This window comes from Chrysemys picta, chromosome 11 (genome assembly GCF_011386835.1).
Source record: "Chrysemys picta bellii isolate R12L10 chromosome 11, ASM1138683v2, whole genome shotgun sequence".
NCBI classification, from domain to species: domain Eukaryota; kingdom Metazoa; phylum Chordata; order Testudines; family Emydidae; genus Chrysemys; species Chrysemys picta.
The window spans coordinates 44,623,021-44,645,605 of NC_088801.1; the positions used below are offsets into that span (position 1 = coordinate 44,623,021).

Sequence of the window (22,585 nt, forward strand, 5' to 3'; positions counted from 1 at the left end):
ACATTCCCCACCTCACCTTCACAGTATTATCTGTAGGAATGGCAATAACTAAATCTGATTGTGACTCTAGACGGGAAGCCAAAAAAAGTCATCTGACAAAGAAGCCATAATTTGAGCTATTATGTGAGGATTCCCAAGTTTAGAACCAATCTTAAAATAGGACAAATTCATGTGAAGTATGTTACAGATCAGCATAAACTGATCAAATTTACATGCTGAGAAAGTGGAAAAGCAGGACTGTACCACAAAAAGCAACCAAGGACAGGTATAAGAAATAAAACTGAAGGAACTGATCTCTTACACCCTCCTGTTGGTTACTTTTTCTGCTTCTACAGAAGCACACATTTCTCCCCCCTCCGTCCTATGCACTAATTTACCAATGCGTAATTTGCACAGTCATTTATACTGCTTCTGAATTTGGCCCAAGGTTTCCAGGTCCATGGAAATACTGTTCCAATAGAAACAGCTGTGTTTTCCCCCTGGAAACACTGTTCCAATAGAAACTGCTGTATTTTCCCTCTGGTGAATGAAGTAGGGTACCAGCTGAGCTAATTAATCAAGCATTATTGCCAATAGCTTCTAGAAGGAACCACATAGCTTAGCCTCCTATCTCAAGAGAACAAGTCCTGAAAAGCACTGTGTAGTGGAGGAGGGAAAATTATGTAAAGTTAGACAAGGAATAATAAAGCAGGTCCAAACATACTAGTTTTCTAGTCTTCTAGCAGATTATAATTCTCGTGTCTGGGGAGCTCAACATCCAAAAACCTACCAGATATTTTCACAGCATAACTGTCTTCTGATGTTTTATGATTATATTTTAAAACTTCTTGAAACTAAATGATATAAAGAGATTTGACAAACTGGTTGCCCACCAATTTTCTTTATTCACATCTGAGAAAGCTAAAAAAAAAAAACCTGTTGTATAAATCTGTACCATTAATTAAATTAAAATGTCTGTCAATACTATGTAATTCCAAAGAATCAAGCCTACTCAGCAATATAGTAAGTTGCAAAATTTTTCCAGCATTTAAACAGCCACTCATTAAATTGCTTTTCACTAAGAATATCTGTATTTGACAGTGAATCAGGTAGCTTTACTTGCCAAATTGCAAATGCACTTTAGCTGATCAGAATCTCCTTGAGGCATATGCTAATCAAACAATTGTACTCTAACTGCTGAAACTGCTCCCAGAGAAGGAGGCAGCTACGGAAATTGCTCACTATTGCAGGCTGCCAGAAGAAGCTGTGTGTGTGTGTGTGTGTGTGTGTGTGTGTGTGCGCGCGCGTGCAAGGGAAGAGACTAAATCAGTGGTTCTTAAGGTGGAGGGAGGGGGAGGTTACATCAACTCATCTAGGATATTTGCCTAGTTTTACAACAGGCTACATAAAAAGCACTAGTGAAGTCAGTAAACTAAAATTTCATACAATTACTTGTTTATATTGCTTAATATACTACACAATATTTATATTTCAATTGATTTTATAATACTATGGTAAAAATGAGAAAGTAATCTGTTTTTTCAGTAATAGTGTGGCTGTGACACTTGTATTTTTATGTCTGATTTTGTAAGCAAGTAGTTTTTAAGTGAGGTGAAAACTGGGGTACACAAGACAGACTCCTGAAAGGGGTACAGTAGTCTGGAAAGGTTGAGAACCACTGCTCTAAATACATTAGCTCTGAGGAGAAACATGGGAGTTTAATTTTTTAGACATTCAAGCAAGACACACACTTGCTTGATTTGGCTAAGAACTAGCCATTAGCTGAAATACAGTAATTTTTTTTTTTAAGCTAAAACAATGCTTCCTGATTTGTACAATTGCAAAAATGTACTTATCAGCAACTCATCTTTCTTAAATTCTGATGTGCGTAGGAGTTAAAACAGCAAGAACTAAAAGCAACGTGAACATCTAAAACAGCACAATCTCAAGTCATTTAAAACATACATCACTTAAGGGAAAGTCTTCATTCTTTTGTAAATGATTGACTTAAACCTAAAACGCAAATTTGTTTGAGCAAAATAATACAAATTAATATTCCAGCTCCACCCCTGCCAGACTAAATCATTATTTTTACTACTTGATAAGATTTCATCTTATTATTAATTATTTGAATGCCCAAGAGACTCAGTCTGGACCATAACCCCATTGTGCTAGGGGCTGTACACGCAGAACAAAAAGATGCCCCCTATCTTTTGTGGCGTAAAGATTGGAAGGAAAGGAGGAGGAAGAACTCTCTATAAGAAATCCTGAAAACGAATTGTCCTAAATTTCAGAATCAATTGCTTACATGCCAGTTAGTAGTTAGTTTTGGACCCTTATTAAATTATCACATTTTATTTTATAAGGCGTGAAACATGACACCAACCTTGTGTAGGTCATTTCAATCAAGTTACAGACTAGAATAAAAATTGGCTTGCCAAGATCCACTAGTGACAAACTATGTTTGAATTTAGTTTTACTATCCAGATTAAAAGAGGATATTTTAGACGGGTGTTTGAAATAAGACTTAGTGAAAATCTAAGATACATGTCTGTCATATGCATCTGGCAAAGATCAACAAACCACACAAGTCAGATTCAAATGATACACTGAGGAACTGACTGAAGAAAAATCAGAAACTGTACCTGAAAGGAAGGCTAATTTTTTCTTCAGAATAGGTAATATTACGGTAGCTTCCATTCTACTTCCGTTAACTTTCACAGATCTGAAACACAAGAAATTAAGAGTGTCAACTTTGGGAAATCAATTACCATGCTACACTAGAACAAGAGTTGGCTTGTGCCAGCACGGTTTTGTACTTACTTTTTAGAGAGCAGCACAGAATACTTTATAACTCAAACTGTGAAATAACATTTGAATTGCATTATGTTGCAAAACTGAAGAAAAACTCCAGATCAATGTCAATCATTTTTCAATTGTAAATCTTTTAAGTCACTATTATTTCTCTTTTTTATCTGAAAGCTACCTAGGTTTTTTTATTATTTTAGCATTAAGTTTCATAGACTCTTCAAAGTTAAATTCATTTTATTTTCAACACACTAAAGACAAAATACAAACCCATGAGACATACATAGCTTAAATGCCCTTACTCAAGATGGGGAAAAAACATTAAAATAGAAGCAGTTTATAAGTAGATCATCTCTTATAATCTTGTCATTCTTGTGTAATGGAATAGGTGTGACTAAACCTAGTGCTCCTGTTCACATTTGATAGGGTTTCTCTCAAAGTACCAGAATTACAATGATTAAAAGAGTAATTATCTTTATATTGTACGCAAGTTAATGCATTACCAAATTAATATCTCAATGCATTTATTACCAAACTCAGACTGAAGACACACTGTTTGCAAACAACCTAATTAGTCCTTTCTGTTGCTTCATCATCTTTTAATCTATTGTTTAATATATAGGTGGAGATGTTCCTGCTTTTCTCCCCCTACTTTCATGAATTCAGCCCAAATTCACAAAGAGTGTCAGTGACCCAAAAACAAATTGAAGGGGAGAATTCACCCAACTCTGCAGCATAGCAAACTTCTAACAATCCTAATAATTTACACACGCTGTTTCTGCTGGGCCATGGGAGATGCAAATTTCAATAGAAGAGGCAGGATTGAGCCAATATAACATTGTCCCATGTCCTAAAGTTCCAAGGAAACTCCTACATACTATTTCAACATGATTGGGCTTCACAATATTGGAGAGGTGGCTCAGGAAGGGGAAATAGAAGGCAGGGCAAGGGTAAAGCTCCAAACCACCATGAACTTCCATATGCACAGGGATTCTCCTGCTAAGACACATCCTGCAAAAGGCCAACGTTATTTTATGCCAACTTCCACTCTGTAACTCAAGACCTTCCTTCCACCAAGGGTGGACTTTTTTGGTTTATGCATTTTCAAGGAACCAGAAAGAACACAGCTCAAACATGCAAAACTGGTTACTTAAAATCTCAATTTTTTTAAACTAATATGTTAATTTTCTTCTGATTTGAATTTTAAGCTACAAGGAAAGCAACACATCAAGTTTGAATTTTCTAGCGTCATTCATTTTTAAGTTATCCAAGAGTGAAATATCTGATTGGAACATATGAGGAAAATTTTTTTAAAGCATGTGTAACTCAAAAAATGATGGAAATGGTTTGGCTCAGACTTTTTTAAAGTTACCTTTTGGCTAAGACAAATTTCAGCATAAAATGATCTTATTTGAAAAAGCTATGAATGCATGAAAGACTTATAATAAAATCTAGACCTATAAGAAAATCAGCATCAGCGATAGCATGCACCACTTGAATACATTTTATACATAGATCTATCACACACACACACCCCTATACAAATCTGTGTGTGGATGCGCGCGCACAAAACCAATCATGGCCATGTCCCATCGTCGGTGGGGATCGAATCCATAGAATCAAACAGCACCAAAAGTATCTGAGCCACCACCTGAGCTAAAGGAGAACTTATTTAGTTCTGACAACACAAAGTTGTACAGCAAGCAGTGCCTGCCAGCAGAGGGAGCCATGATCACACCCACATCACTAGGTCAGTGCATTGTTTGTGTGTGACTACATGCAGGAAAAAGGGAGAGAGAACGCATGATGGTATAGTGTGGGACTATAAAGGTTTTGCTAGCATGAATTTGGTGCGAATGTGTTACAAGTGATAAACTCACACAAGTAAAGCAGATTATCCGAAACAAGTGCCAATACATTTTTACTATCACACTACCATATATTCTGTACGTGCCACATTTTACAGAAAATATTTTAGAAAGGTTTTCAAAAACTTTTTAATCCTCAATACAAAATACTTTGAATTATAGATCTTATGCTTTATCAAATTACCACTCTGATCTGGAATACATTTTTAAATTCACATATAAATGCAGAACATGATGCTACAGTATATGTGACATACACGAGTTGGGTAAGCGGTGCAGAAGAGCTAAATTTCCTTGTGCAAAATTACAAACTCTTCCTCTCATTACAGCAAAAATGCTTCTTACTGCCAAATTAATTTAGTCATCAGGAACAAATGATCACACACCCAACAGAGGGTGGGGTGGTTTGATCACACCAGCAAGGAAAAGCAACCCCTGGGGTCCCAAGAGAAGGGAGGGGCAGGCTTGACTGCTCTGTGGTCTTCCCCTCTCCCACATCCAGAATGCAACTCGCAAGTAGAGATCATTGGGGGGGTGGGGAGGGAAGACACTGAATTCTCCACCTCTCCCTTCTGCTGTTGGGAGGCTGGGGAAAGAGGGGAGAGTTGATTGTCTCACGCTCCTCCCCTTCCTGTGTATAAAGCCCTGGGGCCATGCAGCAGCCATTCTGCTCTGATTGCTGCTGAAGAAAGAGCAGCTGCCTGAAAGAAGCCATATTGACAACACTTATTTATATTTGAGCCTTTACACTCATTTGCAAACAACGCGAGCATGGTTAAGTTATGTAGCTGAGGGCCCCAGTTTCCTACAGTGCAGGAGTGGACAGTTACTAAGGAAATTAACTTGCACCAATTGGCTCACTCTCTGGATGACACTTTTGGCAGGAAGATGTGATTTGGGTGAACTCACTCACCAATTAGGAACATTTCCATAGATGGCAGAATGCCTGGGGAGTCCTACTCACTCCCTGAAAAAAAGAGACAATCCAGAGAATGACATACCTGGAAATCAAATTGGTAGGTGTATCACGCCTAAGGAAAATCTGGACAAATTAGGTATGTTAATACAAGAGATGAAAGGTTTTGGCAAAGTAACTCCAAAGCAGTTGCATGTAATTATGGGTTCTTTAAATTTTGCCCCTAACTGTCCTGGTCAGGGCTTTTGTGTACACTTAGTAGCAACCACCTTGGCAATTAAGGAGCCTCATTATTTTGACAAAGAAAAAGAGGAAATACTTGAGTGTGGGAGACATTTTTTAAATAGTTTAAGGGAATGATATGATTGGATGCCAGGTTGAAATTTACAGGTACAAGTGGATGCCACAGTGGATGTTGGATCAGTATAGGCTTTGCCCCCAAAGCAAGTTTTTGCACGGCAGAGGCAATACTGTTTAAGGCAGAATTTGCTGTGGCTTTTCAGTCCCTTCTGGAGCATCAACAGGCCGCTCCAAGCACACACTGGAACTGGAAGAGGTGCAGGTTAAATAACGGTCAATAAGCAGATGCAGAAGCCCAGAATAGAACTAAGAGCATGCCTAGATGAACAGTTATGCCCAATTAAATCCAGAAGAACATTTTCTGACTTGGTGTTCATAAGAGCCAGCCTTTTATTGTATTATACTGGGATGCCAGTTACTTGACCAGAGATCCATTTTCTGCAGTATTAAGAAAGGTGTTAGCCTGCTTGGGGTACAATACAGCAAGATTTGGTAAGTATTCCTTCAGAAATGATGTGGCAATGTCTGCAGCTTTGAAGGCATTTGATTCATGGAGGGGTCCAGGTGACCGGGCTCTGGATAATACAATGTTATATAACCAATGCCCACTCTTCAGTGGGGACTAGCAGGGCAGGGGGAGAATACAAGCTAAACCTCTTTCTGCTTGCAATTTTCAAGAGACATTGGAAACAAGATGATTTGCTGCACTTGATGATAGTGCACTGAGCCCACAAGAGGACAGGAGAACAGCAGGTGGATCAGAGCTGGGCTTCAGGCTGCAACAGTCAGCTTTGGATGGCTGCAGGGGAGGGGCATGTTGTGGCACAAGCTAATGCCTTTCCTGCACTCCCTGATGGGAGAATCACATTCATCTAATGTCTTGATTATTCATTTAATAGAGAACAATCTTGGGGTTTGTACCAGGGTGAATTATAGTGTCAGAATTGAACAGGAATGTAGGCTGGATTATCCACTAGTGGCTGGGCACCAAACGAGGTTTGGTTAAAGATGTTTGGAAAGCAGGTATTTCAACTCTGCTAGTGTGAATCGGGCCTGGACCAATTGGTCACTGATCTATTTTGGTGAGATGACAACTACACACAGAAAAATCAAGTACGATGTTTCTCAGCTCTACAAGGAAGACGAGCACATTGAACATATACAAGGACCTGCATATGACTGTGATAACTTAGACTGCATTGATGGGAGACTGCACAAATGGATGGCAGATACCAGAAAGTGGTGTGAGGGTTGTGGCCAAGCTACTTACTGGTGCCCCCAGTGTGCAAATTAAGTCATTTTACAGCAACTAAGGCAGTGCTTAATTTGTACCATGGCTTGCCAAGGCTGAGCCCTGGCACCTCTAGGCTTGGCAGTTCATAGCCCCGGCACTTCTGGGCTTGCCGCGTCAGTTACAGAAGTAAAAAATACTGCTTGAGCCCCAGCACCTCTTTCATTACAAATTAAGCACTGAATTAAAGGCAGAGGTTTTTTGAAGGTATCTCTGTAGACACCTTTATGCCTATACACATGGCTTTTTCTGACCAAACACATTTTGATTCCCCTCATTTTTAGGTTTCAAAAAAACAAAACATTTAAATCAGTGAACAATTACAAGTTTGAGAGAAGAAATTGTATTTCGTGCCTTGCCAGCGTTTGCAGAGGCTATTTGTGCTTTGTTGTGAAGAAATATTGTAGTGGGGTTTTTTGTTTGTTTGTTTGTTTGTTTTAAACCAAACTTTCTCCTCTCCATTCCCCAAAGGACAAGGTGTTTATCAATGCCCTTCTTTTGACGAACAAACCAGTCTACATGCCAACAGCACAGTTTTAGCAAAAGTGAATATGCACATTATTTTGCATTTCTGCAGATTATATTTAAATGTATTAGACAAATTAGGATTACCAAAACAGCACACACCTTAAATGCTGATTAGTCAATTCAGCAACATCACACTAAATCTTCCTTATGCTTCAGACAAAAGTTTCTTTTAAACGGAGCTCAGATCTTCATTCTTGTTTCTCCATTATATATAATTCATCTCATCCACGCCAATGCTAACTAGCTGACCTTAGTAAAAATCTTGTTTACAGCACACGTGCAACGTTTCAAAAACTTTTTATTTCTCTCCTGATCAAGAAAGTTTCTCAAGAAAGGTTATTGTGATATATAGTAAACAGCCATTTATTCTGTAAACAAAGAGGAAAGCCTTTTATTTTGCCATACAGTTCAATATTTGCATAAATAGAGAGAGAGTCTGAATCAGTGTTTGTTTGTTTATATGTATATAACACTAACAAACACTGATTCAGACTAGGCAATATTTATTCCTTTGAGGCTGCAAAACCTCTATTATTAAAATACTTACTGGCTTTCAGAGCTATAGTAGTATATTACTGTCCATAAGCTAAAATAGCTCCTTTGTTCAATACTTCCTGAAGCCAAAGGAAGTATTTCAGTTTATGAAAAAAACCTTTTCATCACTATTATTGACAATCCAAACCAGCCATTCTTTGTTTGAAATGCTCCTGAAATTTTCAGTTACCCATTTAATAAAGGCTTTATTTAGGGTGCTCTCTAACAGGAATAGTCTGAAAGACAGATTATCAGGCTATTTCCTCCTTGTTCCCACCCCAGCAGGAATGGTTATAGCATCTTCCACCAAACTTTCACAGCCTTGGAAGATTCTTGGGGAGGAATGAAGCTAAAGGTCCTTCCTTAACCCCAACCAGAAAAATGTTTTGGGGGAGAGCAGAAGAGAGTCACTCTGCTCCCCACTGGGAGCTAGAGACAGATGGCACCACACACTCCACTTATAGAAGGCCTAGCAGCTGCCATGACAACTATGGGGCACTACATGTACCATTGCCTTGGCAGCTCCCATTTGAGGGCAGTTGTACACTAGGGCAATGCTAAGATATTTTGCCATGTGATTTTTTTTAAGCTATATTAAATGCAAAGGAGTAAATATATTACTGTAAATAAAAGTTACATTAGAATGAAGATATACTGTAATACCCAACAAGTGGTTTAAGATATCAATCTTGTTTTTTTCTTGAACTTTCCTATTTCAGAATTGTTTTCTTCTCATTTTGTTTGATTGTCATTTTTCCATCTATACTAGAGCAAATATAAATCCAATCACTTGTTAAGGAGGGAGATTAAGTTCAGTAATTCTTCTAAAATGGCTGACCTACTGAACTCTTAAAAAAAACATGTTCCCTATGTTGTAATAAATTGGGCCTACAAATTTACTCTAGTGATGAGTTCAACTGTAAGAAGTATATAAAGATTCATAAGATATCACAATAACCTATAACAAATGTTGATGTGAAAAGATATGAAAGGGAGACAGAAATACTGAATTAGTCCAAACAAAAAAACTTCCTAATATAAGCCAAGGACTGTATTCACATCCTGCATGGTAAACAAGAGAAGTGTGGAATCATAAATCGGTGCATCCAAACTGGTGTGTCAGAAAGTAGGCCTAACTGGTGGACAAAATAGTGAGGGGATGGGCTATTCCACCCCCCACGATTCCCTTTGGGGGTCCTTAAAGTAAGAGACTTGGCGGGGGGAGGAGGAATTAGCTACCGGAGCAAACTTCACCATCATAGCTATCACCCCCACAATCCCCTTTGAACCCTGGGCCTTTTGTCACACTCATCCTGAGAGATGTCCTGACCAGACTGGGACCTAGATGACATCACCACCTCCTGCTAAATCCCAAATACCACCTGGGATGAAACAGGATTGGACTGAGACAGCAGCTCCAGCCCATTTCAGCTAACTTCTCTTTTCCCCAAAAGGACAATTACCATCTTTGATGCCATCTAAGAGACTGTCAAACAAGGTAGGGGGCAGAAAGGGTTTCCTTCTAAAACATCGCTCCAGCTAAAGGAAAAGGGAACACAGGATGGTGTTAAAATGAAAACGTTATTTAATACTTTACATTGCAAATGCTTTAATTGTTTTTCCTCCTTTTCTTTATCTTTAATAAAAGATTAAAAACAATTTGTAATGGTGTGTTTGCCAGGGTAATAAACAGGCTGAGGTCTCTGTACACCAAACTCCAGTATTAAATAGTTACTTAACACTGTTTAATACTGGACAGTAACTGGGTTATGTTAACACCGTTAGCCTCATACTTCATCTAAATTAATAAATACAAAAAACCAAAAGTAAGACGGATAATTTAAAAGTGCATCAATGTAGCTTTTAAATTAAAATCAGAAAAGGGAATACTTTAAGCACAGAATATCATGCACACATCAGTAGTTCTGGATAACATTTACCCCAGAATCTTAAAGGAATTAGCTCTGACATGCTGACACATATTTCATAAGTGTTATGTAAAATTATAAAGAAACCATAGGGACTGACGAAATTCATGAATGGGGGTGGAGGAGAGAACAATTCTGGCAATGACTGATCAGTAAAACTAAATTTTAGTTCCTAATAAAATAAAGAAATTTGGATTGGAGAAGAAGGGAAGGGATTAAAAACCTAGATGACAGTAGAACAATAAATATTGACAAGAACTGGTTTATGAAATAATCACAATGTAACACTTTTCATCCAAAGATCCCAAAGTGCTTTACAAATATATCAAAACACTCCTGGAATAGAGACAAGTATCATACCCCATTTTACAGATGGGGAAACTGAGGCACAGAATAGTTAAATTGACTAGCCCAAGGTCATACACCACGTCAAGTGACAGGACCAGGAACAGAACAAAGATCTCTACTCCCAACCTCTGATCTCCTCATCAGACCACATTCCCACATATCAGATTGTAAAACTGGGGGACTAAGGACATAAAGAGCATCACAAAGCTAATTCAAAATTACTTGGATATGAATCATATGAGCATCGTCATATTGACAAAAGACTTGCTGAAAGACCATAAACAAAAGTACCATCAAAGAACAACGTACTAAATTGTTTGGGGGTTCCCAGAGAGATGTGACACAGGCCTGCATTAGGCCCAGATTTAGCATTTTCATTTAAAACACAAAAATATTAACTGGGAAACGCTGCAAATACCTTAAAAAAATGCAACAGGACAGAAAAATTAGAAAACTACTACTAAATAAAATTCAGCCTGGAAAAAAGCACAAGCTTATACCTCTGGTGAAAATGTCTGTTAAACAGAGAGGATTCATGAGAGGGAGATACTTGGAAAGCAGCAGTGCTGAAAGAAGCCTAGAGGAGACAGTGAACAAATTAGATATGAACTGACAGCGTGATAAAGTGCAAAAATGATTTTGGGCTGCAGATGAAAGAGTCTTCAATCACAGACCAAGAGTAAACAGTCTATTTCCATACTAGTTCTAGGTTCTGGTGAGACTGCATTTAGAACGCTACATACTGTCCAGGACAATTCAGTCCTAAAAAAAAAACCATGTAAAAGTTGGAGAAAAGATAAGAAGCTGCGGAATTTGGCTTATGAAGAAATCATATTCCATTATCTAAAATGTCCACAGCAAATATCTTGGGCACTGTGCAATATTACAATAATAAAATAAAAACAAGTGTCCAAAAAGCCAGCCACTCTTTAAAACAAAAGAAAGTTAGTTAAAAAAAAAGAAGAAGAAGAAAAGCAACAGCCCTAAAAAGAGGAAGAACCCAGAGGAAACACCCTCCCCCCCAAACTGGCATCAATTAGCTAACCAGAAGCAAAATGTCTTGAAGACAGCTGCAGTCAGGTTCCCTTTAGCACTATCCTATTTTTCCTAACCCACCCAATAGAAATTTCTGCACAGAAGCAACAACAAACTGGCAAACTCAGCTTAGAAGAGAATTAAGGTATGATCACTCAAGTGCTTCAGGGTTAAATCATTAAGTGCATTATAAACTAACAGTAATGTCTTGATCTTTCAGAAAATTAATTATTCCCTCATCCCATTCCAAGAGAGGAAATATTACTGCAGGGCAACAGCCCAGCTATAGTTAAGGTTCAGACCAGGTTTCTATTTAAAGCTTGACTCTTCCAAGTGCACTAAAATCTATACAGTTACTCGGATTGCCTTGAAATCTGGTGTGCCTCATGGGTATGCAGAGTTCTCTTAATGATCTAAATTGGGGGCCATTTGACCAGGTGGTTCCTGAGATATAGCCTCTGGGGAAAAATGGCTTTTCTTAAAGTTGAGAGATTCTGGCAACCTATTTTTGGTCATAGAGATCAAACAAGGGCTCAGATTATTGCACCAAGATGCCCAATACTCAAAGGTTACCCCAACAGAGTGCATGCCACTCACCAGTTCTTTGGGGTAAATCAAATTAAAAGATTTCAAAAATATTTGGCTTTTCCAGTTTGGCTAGCTGCAAGACTCATGCATTAATTCTCATGCCAAGTGTATTATCCTGAGCACACATGGACAGAAGAATTAACAGGACTGATAGCCTTCAAATTTTCACGCCAGCTGGAGAGCCAAGGGAATAAGCAGGAGTCCTATGAACCTGACCCACTCAGCCAGTGTCAGTCTGAGTCCCACCTGGGGCAGAAACCTGGAAATGGCTGGGATACATTTTTGCTAAAACCTCTGTTTATTGGGGGAAAGTAATCATAGGGTCTTTGTTTGTTTTAAACTGATATGTGAATGCTTGTTGGCAGGATAAGGGCATTTTATGGGATGGAGGAGTGGAGGGAATGGGGATGGGTGGTAGGGGAGGTGAGTGGGGCTGGCAGGCTCAGGTGATGGGTGCTGGGAAAGGGACATGGGGGTGAGTGGCAGGACAGGGGGAAGAATAGGAGCAGGGTCACCTGTCAGCCCACATTCTTCCTGTGTGTACGCGCCAATATATGGGTTGTCTGAGCCCCCACTCCTTACCCCTCCCTTGTAAGCTGGGATCTGGGGGATGTGAGAGTCCCGCTCTCTACCCCCATGTGTGCGCCAGGGTCTGGGAAGCCCCTGCCCAACCATAGTGATCTGATTCTCCCCTCTCTCCCTTCCCATGTAAGCCAGTTTCTGAGGGGCTTGCTTTTCAGGGGGTGTCTGAGCCCTGCTCCCTGTCCCCCCCACCCCACCCCAATGTGTGCCAGAATCTGGGAGGCCCTGACCATCTATGGGGATCTGACCCCTCTCTCCCTCATGTGAGCCAAGTTGGGGGGGGAGGGTTGCTGTTTGGGGATTGTCTGAGCCCCTTTCCTTACCCCTCCCATCTAAGCCAGGATCTGGGGAAGACCTGACTCTCCAGGTGGGAACCTTAGAACACTCAGCGCATACACTAAGAACACACTGCTGGCACTGAGTGAGTGGCTGAGAACAAGTATGCTTGACATATATCAGATGAGAGTTTCCATCACTGGGCGCAGGGAGGGAAGGCCGGCAAGAGGACACCCACTGCTATGAAGGGAGACATTAATGTACCTCGGAGGCATTGTTTTAGGCTGTATTCATAACCATTCGGTATTCTTTTTCATTGGAGAACATCACATTGAGGACATCTCTCTTAGCCTGCAACTTTGAAGTCTGAAATCTACCTGGGTAGAAATCTGAGACTGAACTGTAAACATTTAGGAACAATCCACCTCTCTGAAGGTTTCTGAGGTTGGAGAAATGCAATCTGAGTACAGCAGAATATTCAAAACATGCTGAAACTATTTTTTTACAAGAAAATAAGTTACACATGCAAATGCTCACTGGAAGGGGACAGGTGATTAGAGGTGCAAAAGTAGATGGTAATAGGGGAGGAGGGGTTTGGGTCTGCTGGGAGGGATAGGGATATTATGGGGAGGCGGATGAATGGGTGATAGGAGAGGGAAGAGGGGCTGGGAGGTTCAGGGGAGGGGAGAAGACAGGAGGGGTTGGAGAGCAAGTTAGGGTTGGGGGGGGGGGGGATTGTCAGCCCTGAATTCTCCCCTTCCATGTGTGTGGTAGGATCTGAGTGACACCTTTGCAGGGGTCTGAGTCCCTCTCCCTGCCCATGCAACTTTAATTCTGCCCTTTTGGGGCAATGCCCCACAATGCCAATAACACACACATACTCGCACTCTGTGTTTTTGCTGTTATGGATAGGCACTACATGCACTTGCCCTACACTCAAAACACTGACCCTACTTCCCTGACAGAACACCACAGTTGTAAAATTTAACCATTTTATAGCCTTGTACAACCCCTTCACACAGGATACCACCTAAACCTATACTTTTCCCTACCCATTCTCATATCCACAGACTGATGGTGTAGTCCAGCTTACCATTGGCAATATCCACGGCAAGAAGATCCCAGTGCCCTGATACTGATACAACCTACACAATTCTGTACTGAAATGATGCGGACTGAAATCTCAAAGGTACACATATATCTGGTTCCTTTGAGAACACACGTGATAGGGATCTCCTCCTATCACAATCACAGCTCTTCCAAACTACTCCAACTAATTCCTCCACCAAACAATACAGCTACACTTAACACAGTAAATGCAGCTGGAATTAATGTAGATAATTCCCAGTGGCTGTTGGCAGGTCTAGGGGTGTGGAGTTGAGGCTGCCTGGGTGTTTACCTTACCATCATATTTCCTGGTTTTCAGAAGTTTGAGTTTTGCTGAACTCAACATTCTGGAAAGGCATGAGCTATCACCAGACAAATTAATTAACGGATAACCATTAAATGTCCCCTCTCCCCCCACAACATTTTCTGGTTAAGCACAGAACTAGAAGTCCAAAAAACTGGTTTCTATTTATGGTTCCTCTTCAACCTCCCCATCTATAAAATGGGGATGTTCTACATTACTTCCCTATTTCATAGGAGTGTGTGAGGTTTAATTCATTAATGTTTTTGAGGTGTTAAGACTATAAAGAGTGCCATAGAAATGCCGACAAGTTACCAAGAAGAGGGACAACTAAATCCAAAGCTGTTGTAGCTTATGAATATAAGTAGAAATAATTTATAATAGTACAGATAACAATACCCATTCTGCCATATTACAGCAAAATTGTCTTGTATGTGGAGAGAAATCCACACCAACTCCTGAAATCTAGACCTGTTTCATAACCAGCTGTTTCATTCTCTGAATGCCAGAAGTACATAAACCACCATTAGAGTTCCTCAAGATGCTGTCCTCAACCCAGAAGGCATTACTTCAGTCTTATCCTGGATCAGCTTAAATCAGCAATCCCTGATCCAAATTGAAACATCTGCCATAAAATCAAACAGTTGGAGACTGTACGCAAACACACAAAAGTAAAGAGACAGTGAACCAATTATCAGCAGCATACTGGAGGTACCTTAGTCCATATCCTCCAAAACAATTGGGAGGGAGGCAGCTGACACCCCAGTAGTGATTTTTATCTGTGTGTAGACTAAGAACAGTAGCAGAACCCCCACTGCTTTAGTCACTTAACTTGATTCAAAGTACTTTGGAAAGAGGATAAACAGGAGAACATAAGAAGGTCTGATGTATATAATCGGGGACATCCTTCTCAAGTGATAGCATATATAGGAACAAAAATAAGAAAAATGCAAGTATAAGAGCAGTTAAATCAGCCCATTTTCTCATCATTTATAACCGAAGAGCAAACAAAAATTGTTTGATTTAATAGATTTTTTTTTAAAGGAACAGAAGCTCAAAAGTAAGATGAACATAAATGTTAGTGTGCAACTGAAGATCCCCAAAATGAATATTTTTTACTATCGACATTTGGGGGTGGGGGGTAGAGAAGAACAGAGTCTTACATCCTTTAAAACCAATTGCTCAAAGGTTTTAACTCCACATATTTAATCATGGTTTATCTTGTTTAAACTGCTTTGTTCAGTTCTAAACTGATTATATATTCTTGAGGAAAAATACTAATTAAAAAGAGAGCATACTGAACTTCTACATCATGCATCTTTTACATCACAGCAGTTTTAATTCTTACCAAAGGATTAAGCAAACAAAAATCATAGATCTTGTAAATTTCAGCAGTGGGCAAGATTATTTAAGTTTAAACCAAATGCAACATAACATATATCCATTCTGTTGTATACACACTAATACAACAACTCCTCATTAGAGCAAGTTGGGCAATTTTAAAGGAATTTGGGGGAACATACCAGTTGCAACTAAACTTTCATCCAGAAAGTTTCTCATGTCCAGAATGGAACTTCTGGTCAAAACTAAGAGAGCACACACCAGCCCAGAACAGCCAAGAGCCTGGTGGGTTTGGCAAGCATCTGGGATGTGGGAGACCACGTTCAAGTCCCTACTCTGCCAGATTTGGCTATTCTGGAGTAAGCCTCTGCCTGCTTTTTCTATGAAAGGTCATGTCTCTGTCCCAGGACAAGACGAGAACATTTTTGAAATACCAAAGGTTTCACAGGACAGGAAAACCATTTGCAACTCAGCTGTACTCCTGACAAAACACACATGAAGGGACTGAAAACTGTACCCAACATCCATTAGCTGAAGGATTAAACCATTTGCTAGGCTAAATCACACCAGAGCCCCAAACCATACCCCTGCCAAATTTATGCTTAGCAGCAATGTTACTTGGACACCCAAGCGCAAGTGCATGAATTAGGAGCATGGTGTCTCCCATGCCCTCCACCTTCTACCCCATCCTCTTTCTTCATGCTGAGTACTCCTTGGTTCACTCTTCCTCCTCTTTCTCCCATGAACCTTTCCCTCTTCCCCTCACCTCCATAATGCACATTCATTATCTCCTCTCTACCACTCACCTTGCCTCTTCCACTCTCTCTCCCTCATAATGCTGGAGAAAGAGAAAGAGAAAGTGAAAGGGATAGAAAGTGGTGGAGATAAATGTGGGGCAGGATGATGAATAAGGAGAGATAGACAGACAATGGTAATTGGTGAATGAGGGAGCAAATGGAATTAGACGTTTTAAATTTCAACTCAGACAGTTATTCATTTCAGAGAGTGGGAGGGAGACAAAGACTGGAGGAAGAGACACCGTAGAGAGTCCCCTCCCATTGACTGGTAGCAGCAGTCATAGGGCAGGAGGGAAGATGAGGAGAGTGCTGGAGTTAGGGTGACCAGATGTCCCAATTTTATAGGGACAGTCCCGATATTTGGGGCTTTTTCTTATATAGGCTCCCTATGAGCCCCCCACCCTCTGTCCCGATTTTTCACACTTGCTATCTGGTCAATCTAGCTGGAGTTCTGTCCCCCTGGCTGGGTGCAGGAGCATAAGGGAGAGGGGTTAGCCACAGAGCATCTTTCCTCATTTGAAGAAGAAGAAAAAGTTAAAAAGTAACAACTCTAGCAGTTCCACTCCACTCCCTTCCTCTCCCCAGCCCCATTGGGGGACAGGGAGGTTGGGAGGGAGAAAGCCACAAGACATTGGGTCAGATTGAGCTCTGAATGTAATAAACTAAGGGAAGGTTCAAGCAAGGAAGAAAACTCTACATTCTTAATATTAACATTACTTCTCATTTCTATAGTGCTTTATATTTTCAGAGCATTTTGCAGACAGTCAACCTTCACAACACCTTGTGAGGTAGGTGGATATGAATTATCCCTATTTTACTCATGAGAAAACAGATGGAAATGAAGCGACTTGGTGAAAGCCACACTGCAAGTTAGTGGCAGAGGCAGTATTAGAACTTAGGGTTACCTGACTCCCAACTCTATGCTCAGTTGTTATGTTCGTTCTTATGTTCAAGTCCTCCAAACCGCACTGCCTTCTAAGGCTACAGAATTTCTGCCCAGTCTTTCTAATGGGCATTAGACTCCCTATATTGTGGACAGAGCCCTCCCAACCCCAAGCACCCTAAAATCCACAGAAAAATCCAGCAAATCTTTGGGTATGAAGAGAGGCCAGCACTTTTGAGCAAAAGCCCACATACTACTCCCCAGGCTTTCTATTCTCATTATGAGCATCCTTCCTTAGAATCCCTGCTGCCAGGAACAAATGCAGCTGGGTCAAATCTACATACCTATTTTTTGACAGGACAGTTTATATAAGAAAATGCTGAAAGAATTAGCTCTTATATGAGGAGATCTCTGACTTCATCAGGGGACAGCGCCATAGAGAGCAGCTCTCATCCTGCTTCGCCCCTGGAGCTTAGACACAGAGGGAGCAGGGATGATGCGGCATTGACTCAACCCCACTCTTAAATCTTAGATTAGTGGAGCAAGGGTATCCAATCCTTTCAGCCTCAAGGCCAAGCATATAGTTGCAAAAGAGATCAAAAGAACCACAATCAATAATTTAGGATGGACTTGTTGTCCTGTTAAAGCAATGCTAAGGGAGGAGAAACCTATTGCAATTCCCCTGAGGGAGATTCCCCCAGCCCAGCAAGAATAGCTCGTTTCTACATTTCTCTCCGAGAACCCAGGGCATAAGTGACATATGGTCCCTTGGCCACAGAGTTGCCAGCTGGTGTAAATGACAGCAGCCTCCAGGCTCTTCTAGTCAGGGTTGAGAATCTAGCAGGCAATCAGAGTCCTAATTTGTTTTTGGTGCTCAGCATCTCCTTCTTCCCTCCACTCCCCAACCTGCTGTCATGGGCGTCTGCACAGATGAGCAGATCCTTTGCTAGGAGCTCCCACAGGCTCACGCAGAGCTAGTTTAGCTCCTGTGCTGTTTTCTCTGGGGTTCCCACAGACAACGGAACAGCCAGAGCTTCTCTCTTCCCTCCCTTGCAATGCAGCAGGCAGCCAGAAGGGGAGTAGCTTCTTCAGGGAAGAGACAGCAGCTGCCCAGAGCACTCTCAACTCACATTAGAGCTGCTCCTACGCCTGCCTAGTAAGCAATGGGGGGCAGTTAGAGAGGTGGTGCCCCCATCCCTGTGGTGATGGGGCTAATTACATTTTTCTGTTTAAAGCTCATCGGGCATGACCTAGGGAGCACATTTTCAGTTGATAATCAAGTGCCTATTTTCTTCTCAACACCATCACCCTTGAGGACTGCAGGTTGGACACCCCTTGACTAGTATAATAATCAAATTATAAAGTGACCCAAGACCCAGCTGCTACTATAAGAGACCCAATTGGTAGAGGACAATTCACTCTTGCCCTCACTTTATTTAAGATGGTCAATATCCAGAAAGCAGAATGGGTGGAAAGCCATTGCTCAGGGAAAACAGCCTTGAAGGAAAAAAGGGACTATGCAATAAACAGACAAGTAGATAAAAGGTGGATGGTGGTACATGGCAAGTATACCTCAGTGTTCAAACATTCCCCCCCAAATCTCCATCCCAAAAAAAGATTTTGTAGGGAAAAAACCCTTAAAAACAAGAACTGATAACAAGTATATCGATATTGTTTTGAGTATTCTGAATTTCACTTTCTTCATCACTTGTCTGCCTTGAAATAGGATCTTTATGTACACCGCTACCTCGATATAATGCCACCCAATATAACACGAATTCGGATATAACGCAGTAAAGCAGTGCTCAGGGGTGGGGGCGGGGCTGCGCACTCGAGTGGATCAAAGAAAGTTCAATATAACACAGTTTCACCTATAACGCGATAAGATCTTTTGGCTCCCGAGGACAGCGTTGTATCGAGGTAGAGGTGTATTTTGATAAGGAGAGAGATTGGAAGTTTGTCTAGTTTTTCTATATCCTTTATTGACAAACTGCATTGTAATTTCTTACATGAATACTCTGCAGGGCCAGGTAGTCAGGCAGAGCTTCAGAGTCTCAATGCGTGGATGAGCCGATGGTGTAGAGAGGAGGGGTTTACATTCATTAGGAACTGGGGACACTTCTGGAATGGGGGGAGCCTATACAGGAAGGATGGGCTCCACCTAAACCAAAGTGGAACCAGACTGCCGGCACTAAACATTAAAAAGGTTGCAGAGCAGTTTTTAAACAAGGAGATGGGGGAAAGCCAACTGCTGCAGAGGAGCATGTGGATCGGACAGAGACTTCTCTTAGGGGAGAGTCTAATGATAGAGAATCTCCAGGTTATAGTCAGGAGCAGAGGATGGAAGAGGATAAAGTAGGGGCCAGATCAGATGATAAACATTCACATAAAAAAGAATCTGACATCAGAAAAGGGCAGACAAATAAAACAGTGACAAGTTTTTAAAGTGCTTGTACACAAATGCTAGAAGTCTGAATAAATAAGATGGGTGAACTAGAGTGCCTTGTGATAAAGGAGGATATTGATATAATAGACATCACAGAAACCTGGTGGACTGAGAGCAATCAATGGGACACAATCATTCCAGGGTATAAAATATATCGGAAGGACAGAACAGGTCGTGCGGGGGGGAAATAGGAGTGGCACTATATGTGAAAGAAAATGTACAATCAAATGAAGTAAAAATCTTAAGCGAATCCGCATGTTGCATAGAATCTCTATGGATAGTAATTTCATGCTCTAATAAGAATACAACATTAGGGATCTATTATCGACCACCTGACCAGGACAGTGATAGTGATGATGAAATGCTAAGGGAAATTAGAGAAGCTATCAAAATTAAGAACTCAATAATAGTGGGGGATTTCAATTATCCCCATATTGACTGGGAACATTTCACTTCAGGACGAAATGCAGAGATAAAATTTCTCGATACTTTAAATGACTGCATCTTGGAGCAGCTGATATGGGAACCCACAAGGGGAGAGGCAACTCTAGATTTAGTCCTGAGTGGAGCGCAGGAGCTGGTCCAAGAGGTAACTATAGCAGGACCGCTTGGAAATAGTGACCATAATACAATAGCATTCAACATCCCTGTGGTGGGAAGAACATCTCAACAGCCCAACACTGTGGCATTTAATTTCAAAAGGGGAAACTATGCAAAAATGAGGGGGTTAGTTAAACAGAAGTTAAAAAGTACAGTGACTAAAGTGAAATCCCTGCAAGCTGCATGGGTACTTTTTAAAGACACCATAATAGAGGCCCAACTTCAACGTATACCCCAAATTAAGAAACACAGTAAAAGCACTAAAAAAGAGCCACCGGGGCTTAACAACCATGTAAAAGAAGCAGTGAGAGATAAAAAGACTTCCTTTAAAAAGTGGAAGTCAAATCCTAGTGAGGCAAATAGAAAGGAGCATAAACACTGCCAAATTAAGTGCAAGAATGTAATAAGAAAAGCCAAAGAGGAGAGTTTGAAGAACGGCTAGCCAAAAACTCCAAAGGTAATAACAAAATGTTTTTTAAGTACATCAGAAGCAGGAAGCCTGCTAAACAACCAGTGGGGCCCCTTGATGATCGAGATACAAAAGGAGCACTTAAAGACGATAAAGTCATTGCAGAGAAACTAAATGGATTCTTTGCTTCAGTCTTCACGGATGAGGATGTTAGGGAGATTCCCAAACCTGAGCTGGCTTTTGTAGGTGACAAATCTGAGGAACTGTCATGAGAGGAGGTTTTGGAATTAATTGATAAACTTAACATTAACAACACCGGGACCAGATGGCATTCACCCAAGAGTTCTGAAAGAACTCAAATGTGAAGTTGCGGAACTGTTAACTAAGGTTTGTAACCTGTCCTTTAAATCGGCTTCTGTACCCAATGACTGGAAGTTAGCTAATGTAACGCCAATATTTAAAAAGGGCTCTAGAGGTGATCCCGGCAATTACAGACTGGTAAGTCTAACGTCGGTACTGGGCAAATTAGTCAAAACAATAGTAAAGAATAAAATTGTCAGACACATAGAAGAACATAAATTGTTGGGCGAAAGTCAACATGGTTTCTCTAAAGGGAAATAGTGTCTTACTAATCTATTAGAATTCTTTGAAGGGGTCAACAAACATGTGGACAAGGGGGATCCAGTGGACATACTGTACTTAGATTTCCAGAAAGCCTTTGACAAGGTCCCTCACCAAAGGCTCTTATGTAAATTAAGCTGCCATGGCATAAAAGTGGTAAACAGTGAGATGGCAAAGTTTGCAGATGATACTAAACTGCTAACGATAGTTAAGACCAAAGCAGACTGTGAAGAACTTCAAAAAGATGTCACAAAATTAAGTGATTGGGCAACAAAATGGCAAATGAAATTTAGTGTGGATAAATGTAAAGTAATGCACATTGGAAAAAATAACCCCAACTATACATACAATATGATGGGGGCTAATTTACCTACAACAAGTCAGGAAAAAGATCTTGGAGTCATCGTGGAGAGTTCTCTGAAAATGTCCACGCAGTGTGCAGAGGCGATCAAAAAAGCAAACAGGATGTTATGAATCATTAAAAGGGGATAGAGAATAAGACTGAGAATATATTATTGCCCTTATATAAATCGATGGTACACCCTCATCTCTAATACTCTGTACAGATGTGGTCTCCTCATCTCATAAAAGATATACTGGCACTAGAAAAGGTTCAGAAAAGGGCAACTAAAATGATTAAGGGTTTGGAACGGGTCCCATATGAGCAGAGATTAAAGAGGCTAGGACTCTTCAGCTTGGAAAAGAGGAGACTAAGGGAGAATATGATAGAGGTATATAAAATCATGAGTGATGTGGAGAAAGTGGATAAGGAAAAGTTGTTTACTTATTCCCATAATACAAGAAGTAGGGGTCATCAAATGAAATTAATAGGCAGCAGGTTTAAAACAAATACAAGGAAGTTCTTCTTCACGCAGCGCACAGTCAACTTGTGGAACTCCTTACCTGAGGAGGTTGTGAAGGCTAGGACTATAACAGAGTTTAAAAGAGAACTGGATAAATTCATGGTGGTTAAGTCCATTAATGGCTATTAGCCAGGACGGGTAAGGAATGGTGTCCCTAGCCTCTGTCTGTCAGAGGGTGGAGATGGATGGCAGGAGAGAGATCACTTGATCATTGCCTGTTAGGTTCACTCCCTCTG

The 22,585-nt window shown here is 40.6% G+C and overlaps 1 protein-coding gene across 16 annotated transcripts in view; it reads right to left on the bottom strand.

Moving 5' to 3' along the window:
- Window positions 1-22,585, bottom strand: part of SESTD1 (SEC14 and spectrin domain containing 1) — a 127,377-nt gene that overhangs the window by 95,831 nt on the left and 8,961 nt on the right. For 15 of the 16 annotated variants that reach the window (XR_010591597.1, XM_065561910.1, XM_024114743.3 and 12 more), the window contains one exon: window positions 2,625-2,704. Coding sequence is in view for 13 of the 16 variants with exons in the window: in XM_065561910.1 (XP_065417982.1) it covers window positions 2,625-2,679 (55 nt within the window). In the remaining 3 variants the exon portion in view is untranslated. Of the gene's footprint in view, window positions 1-2,624; window positions 2,705-22,585 lie in introns of those variants that run through there. The other variant, XM_065561917.1, reaches the window with a different exon arrangement.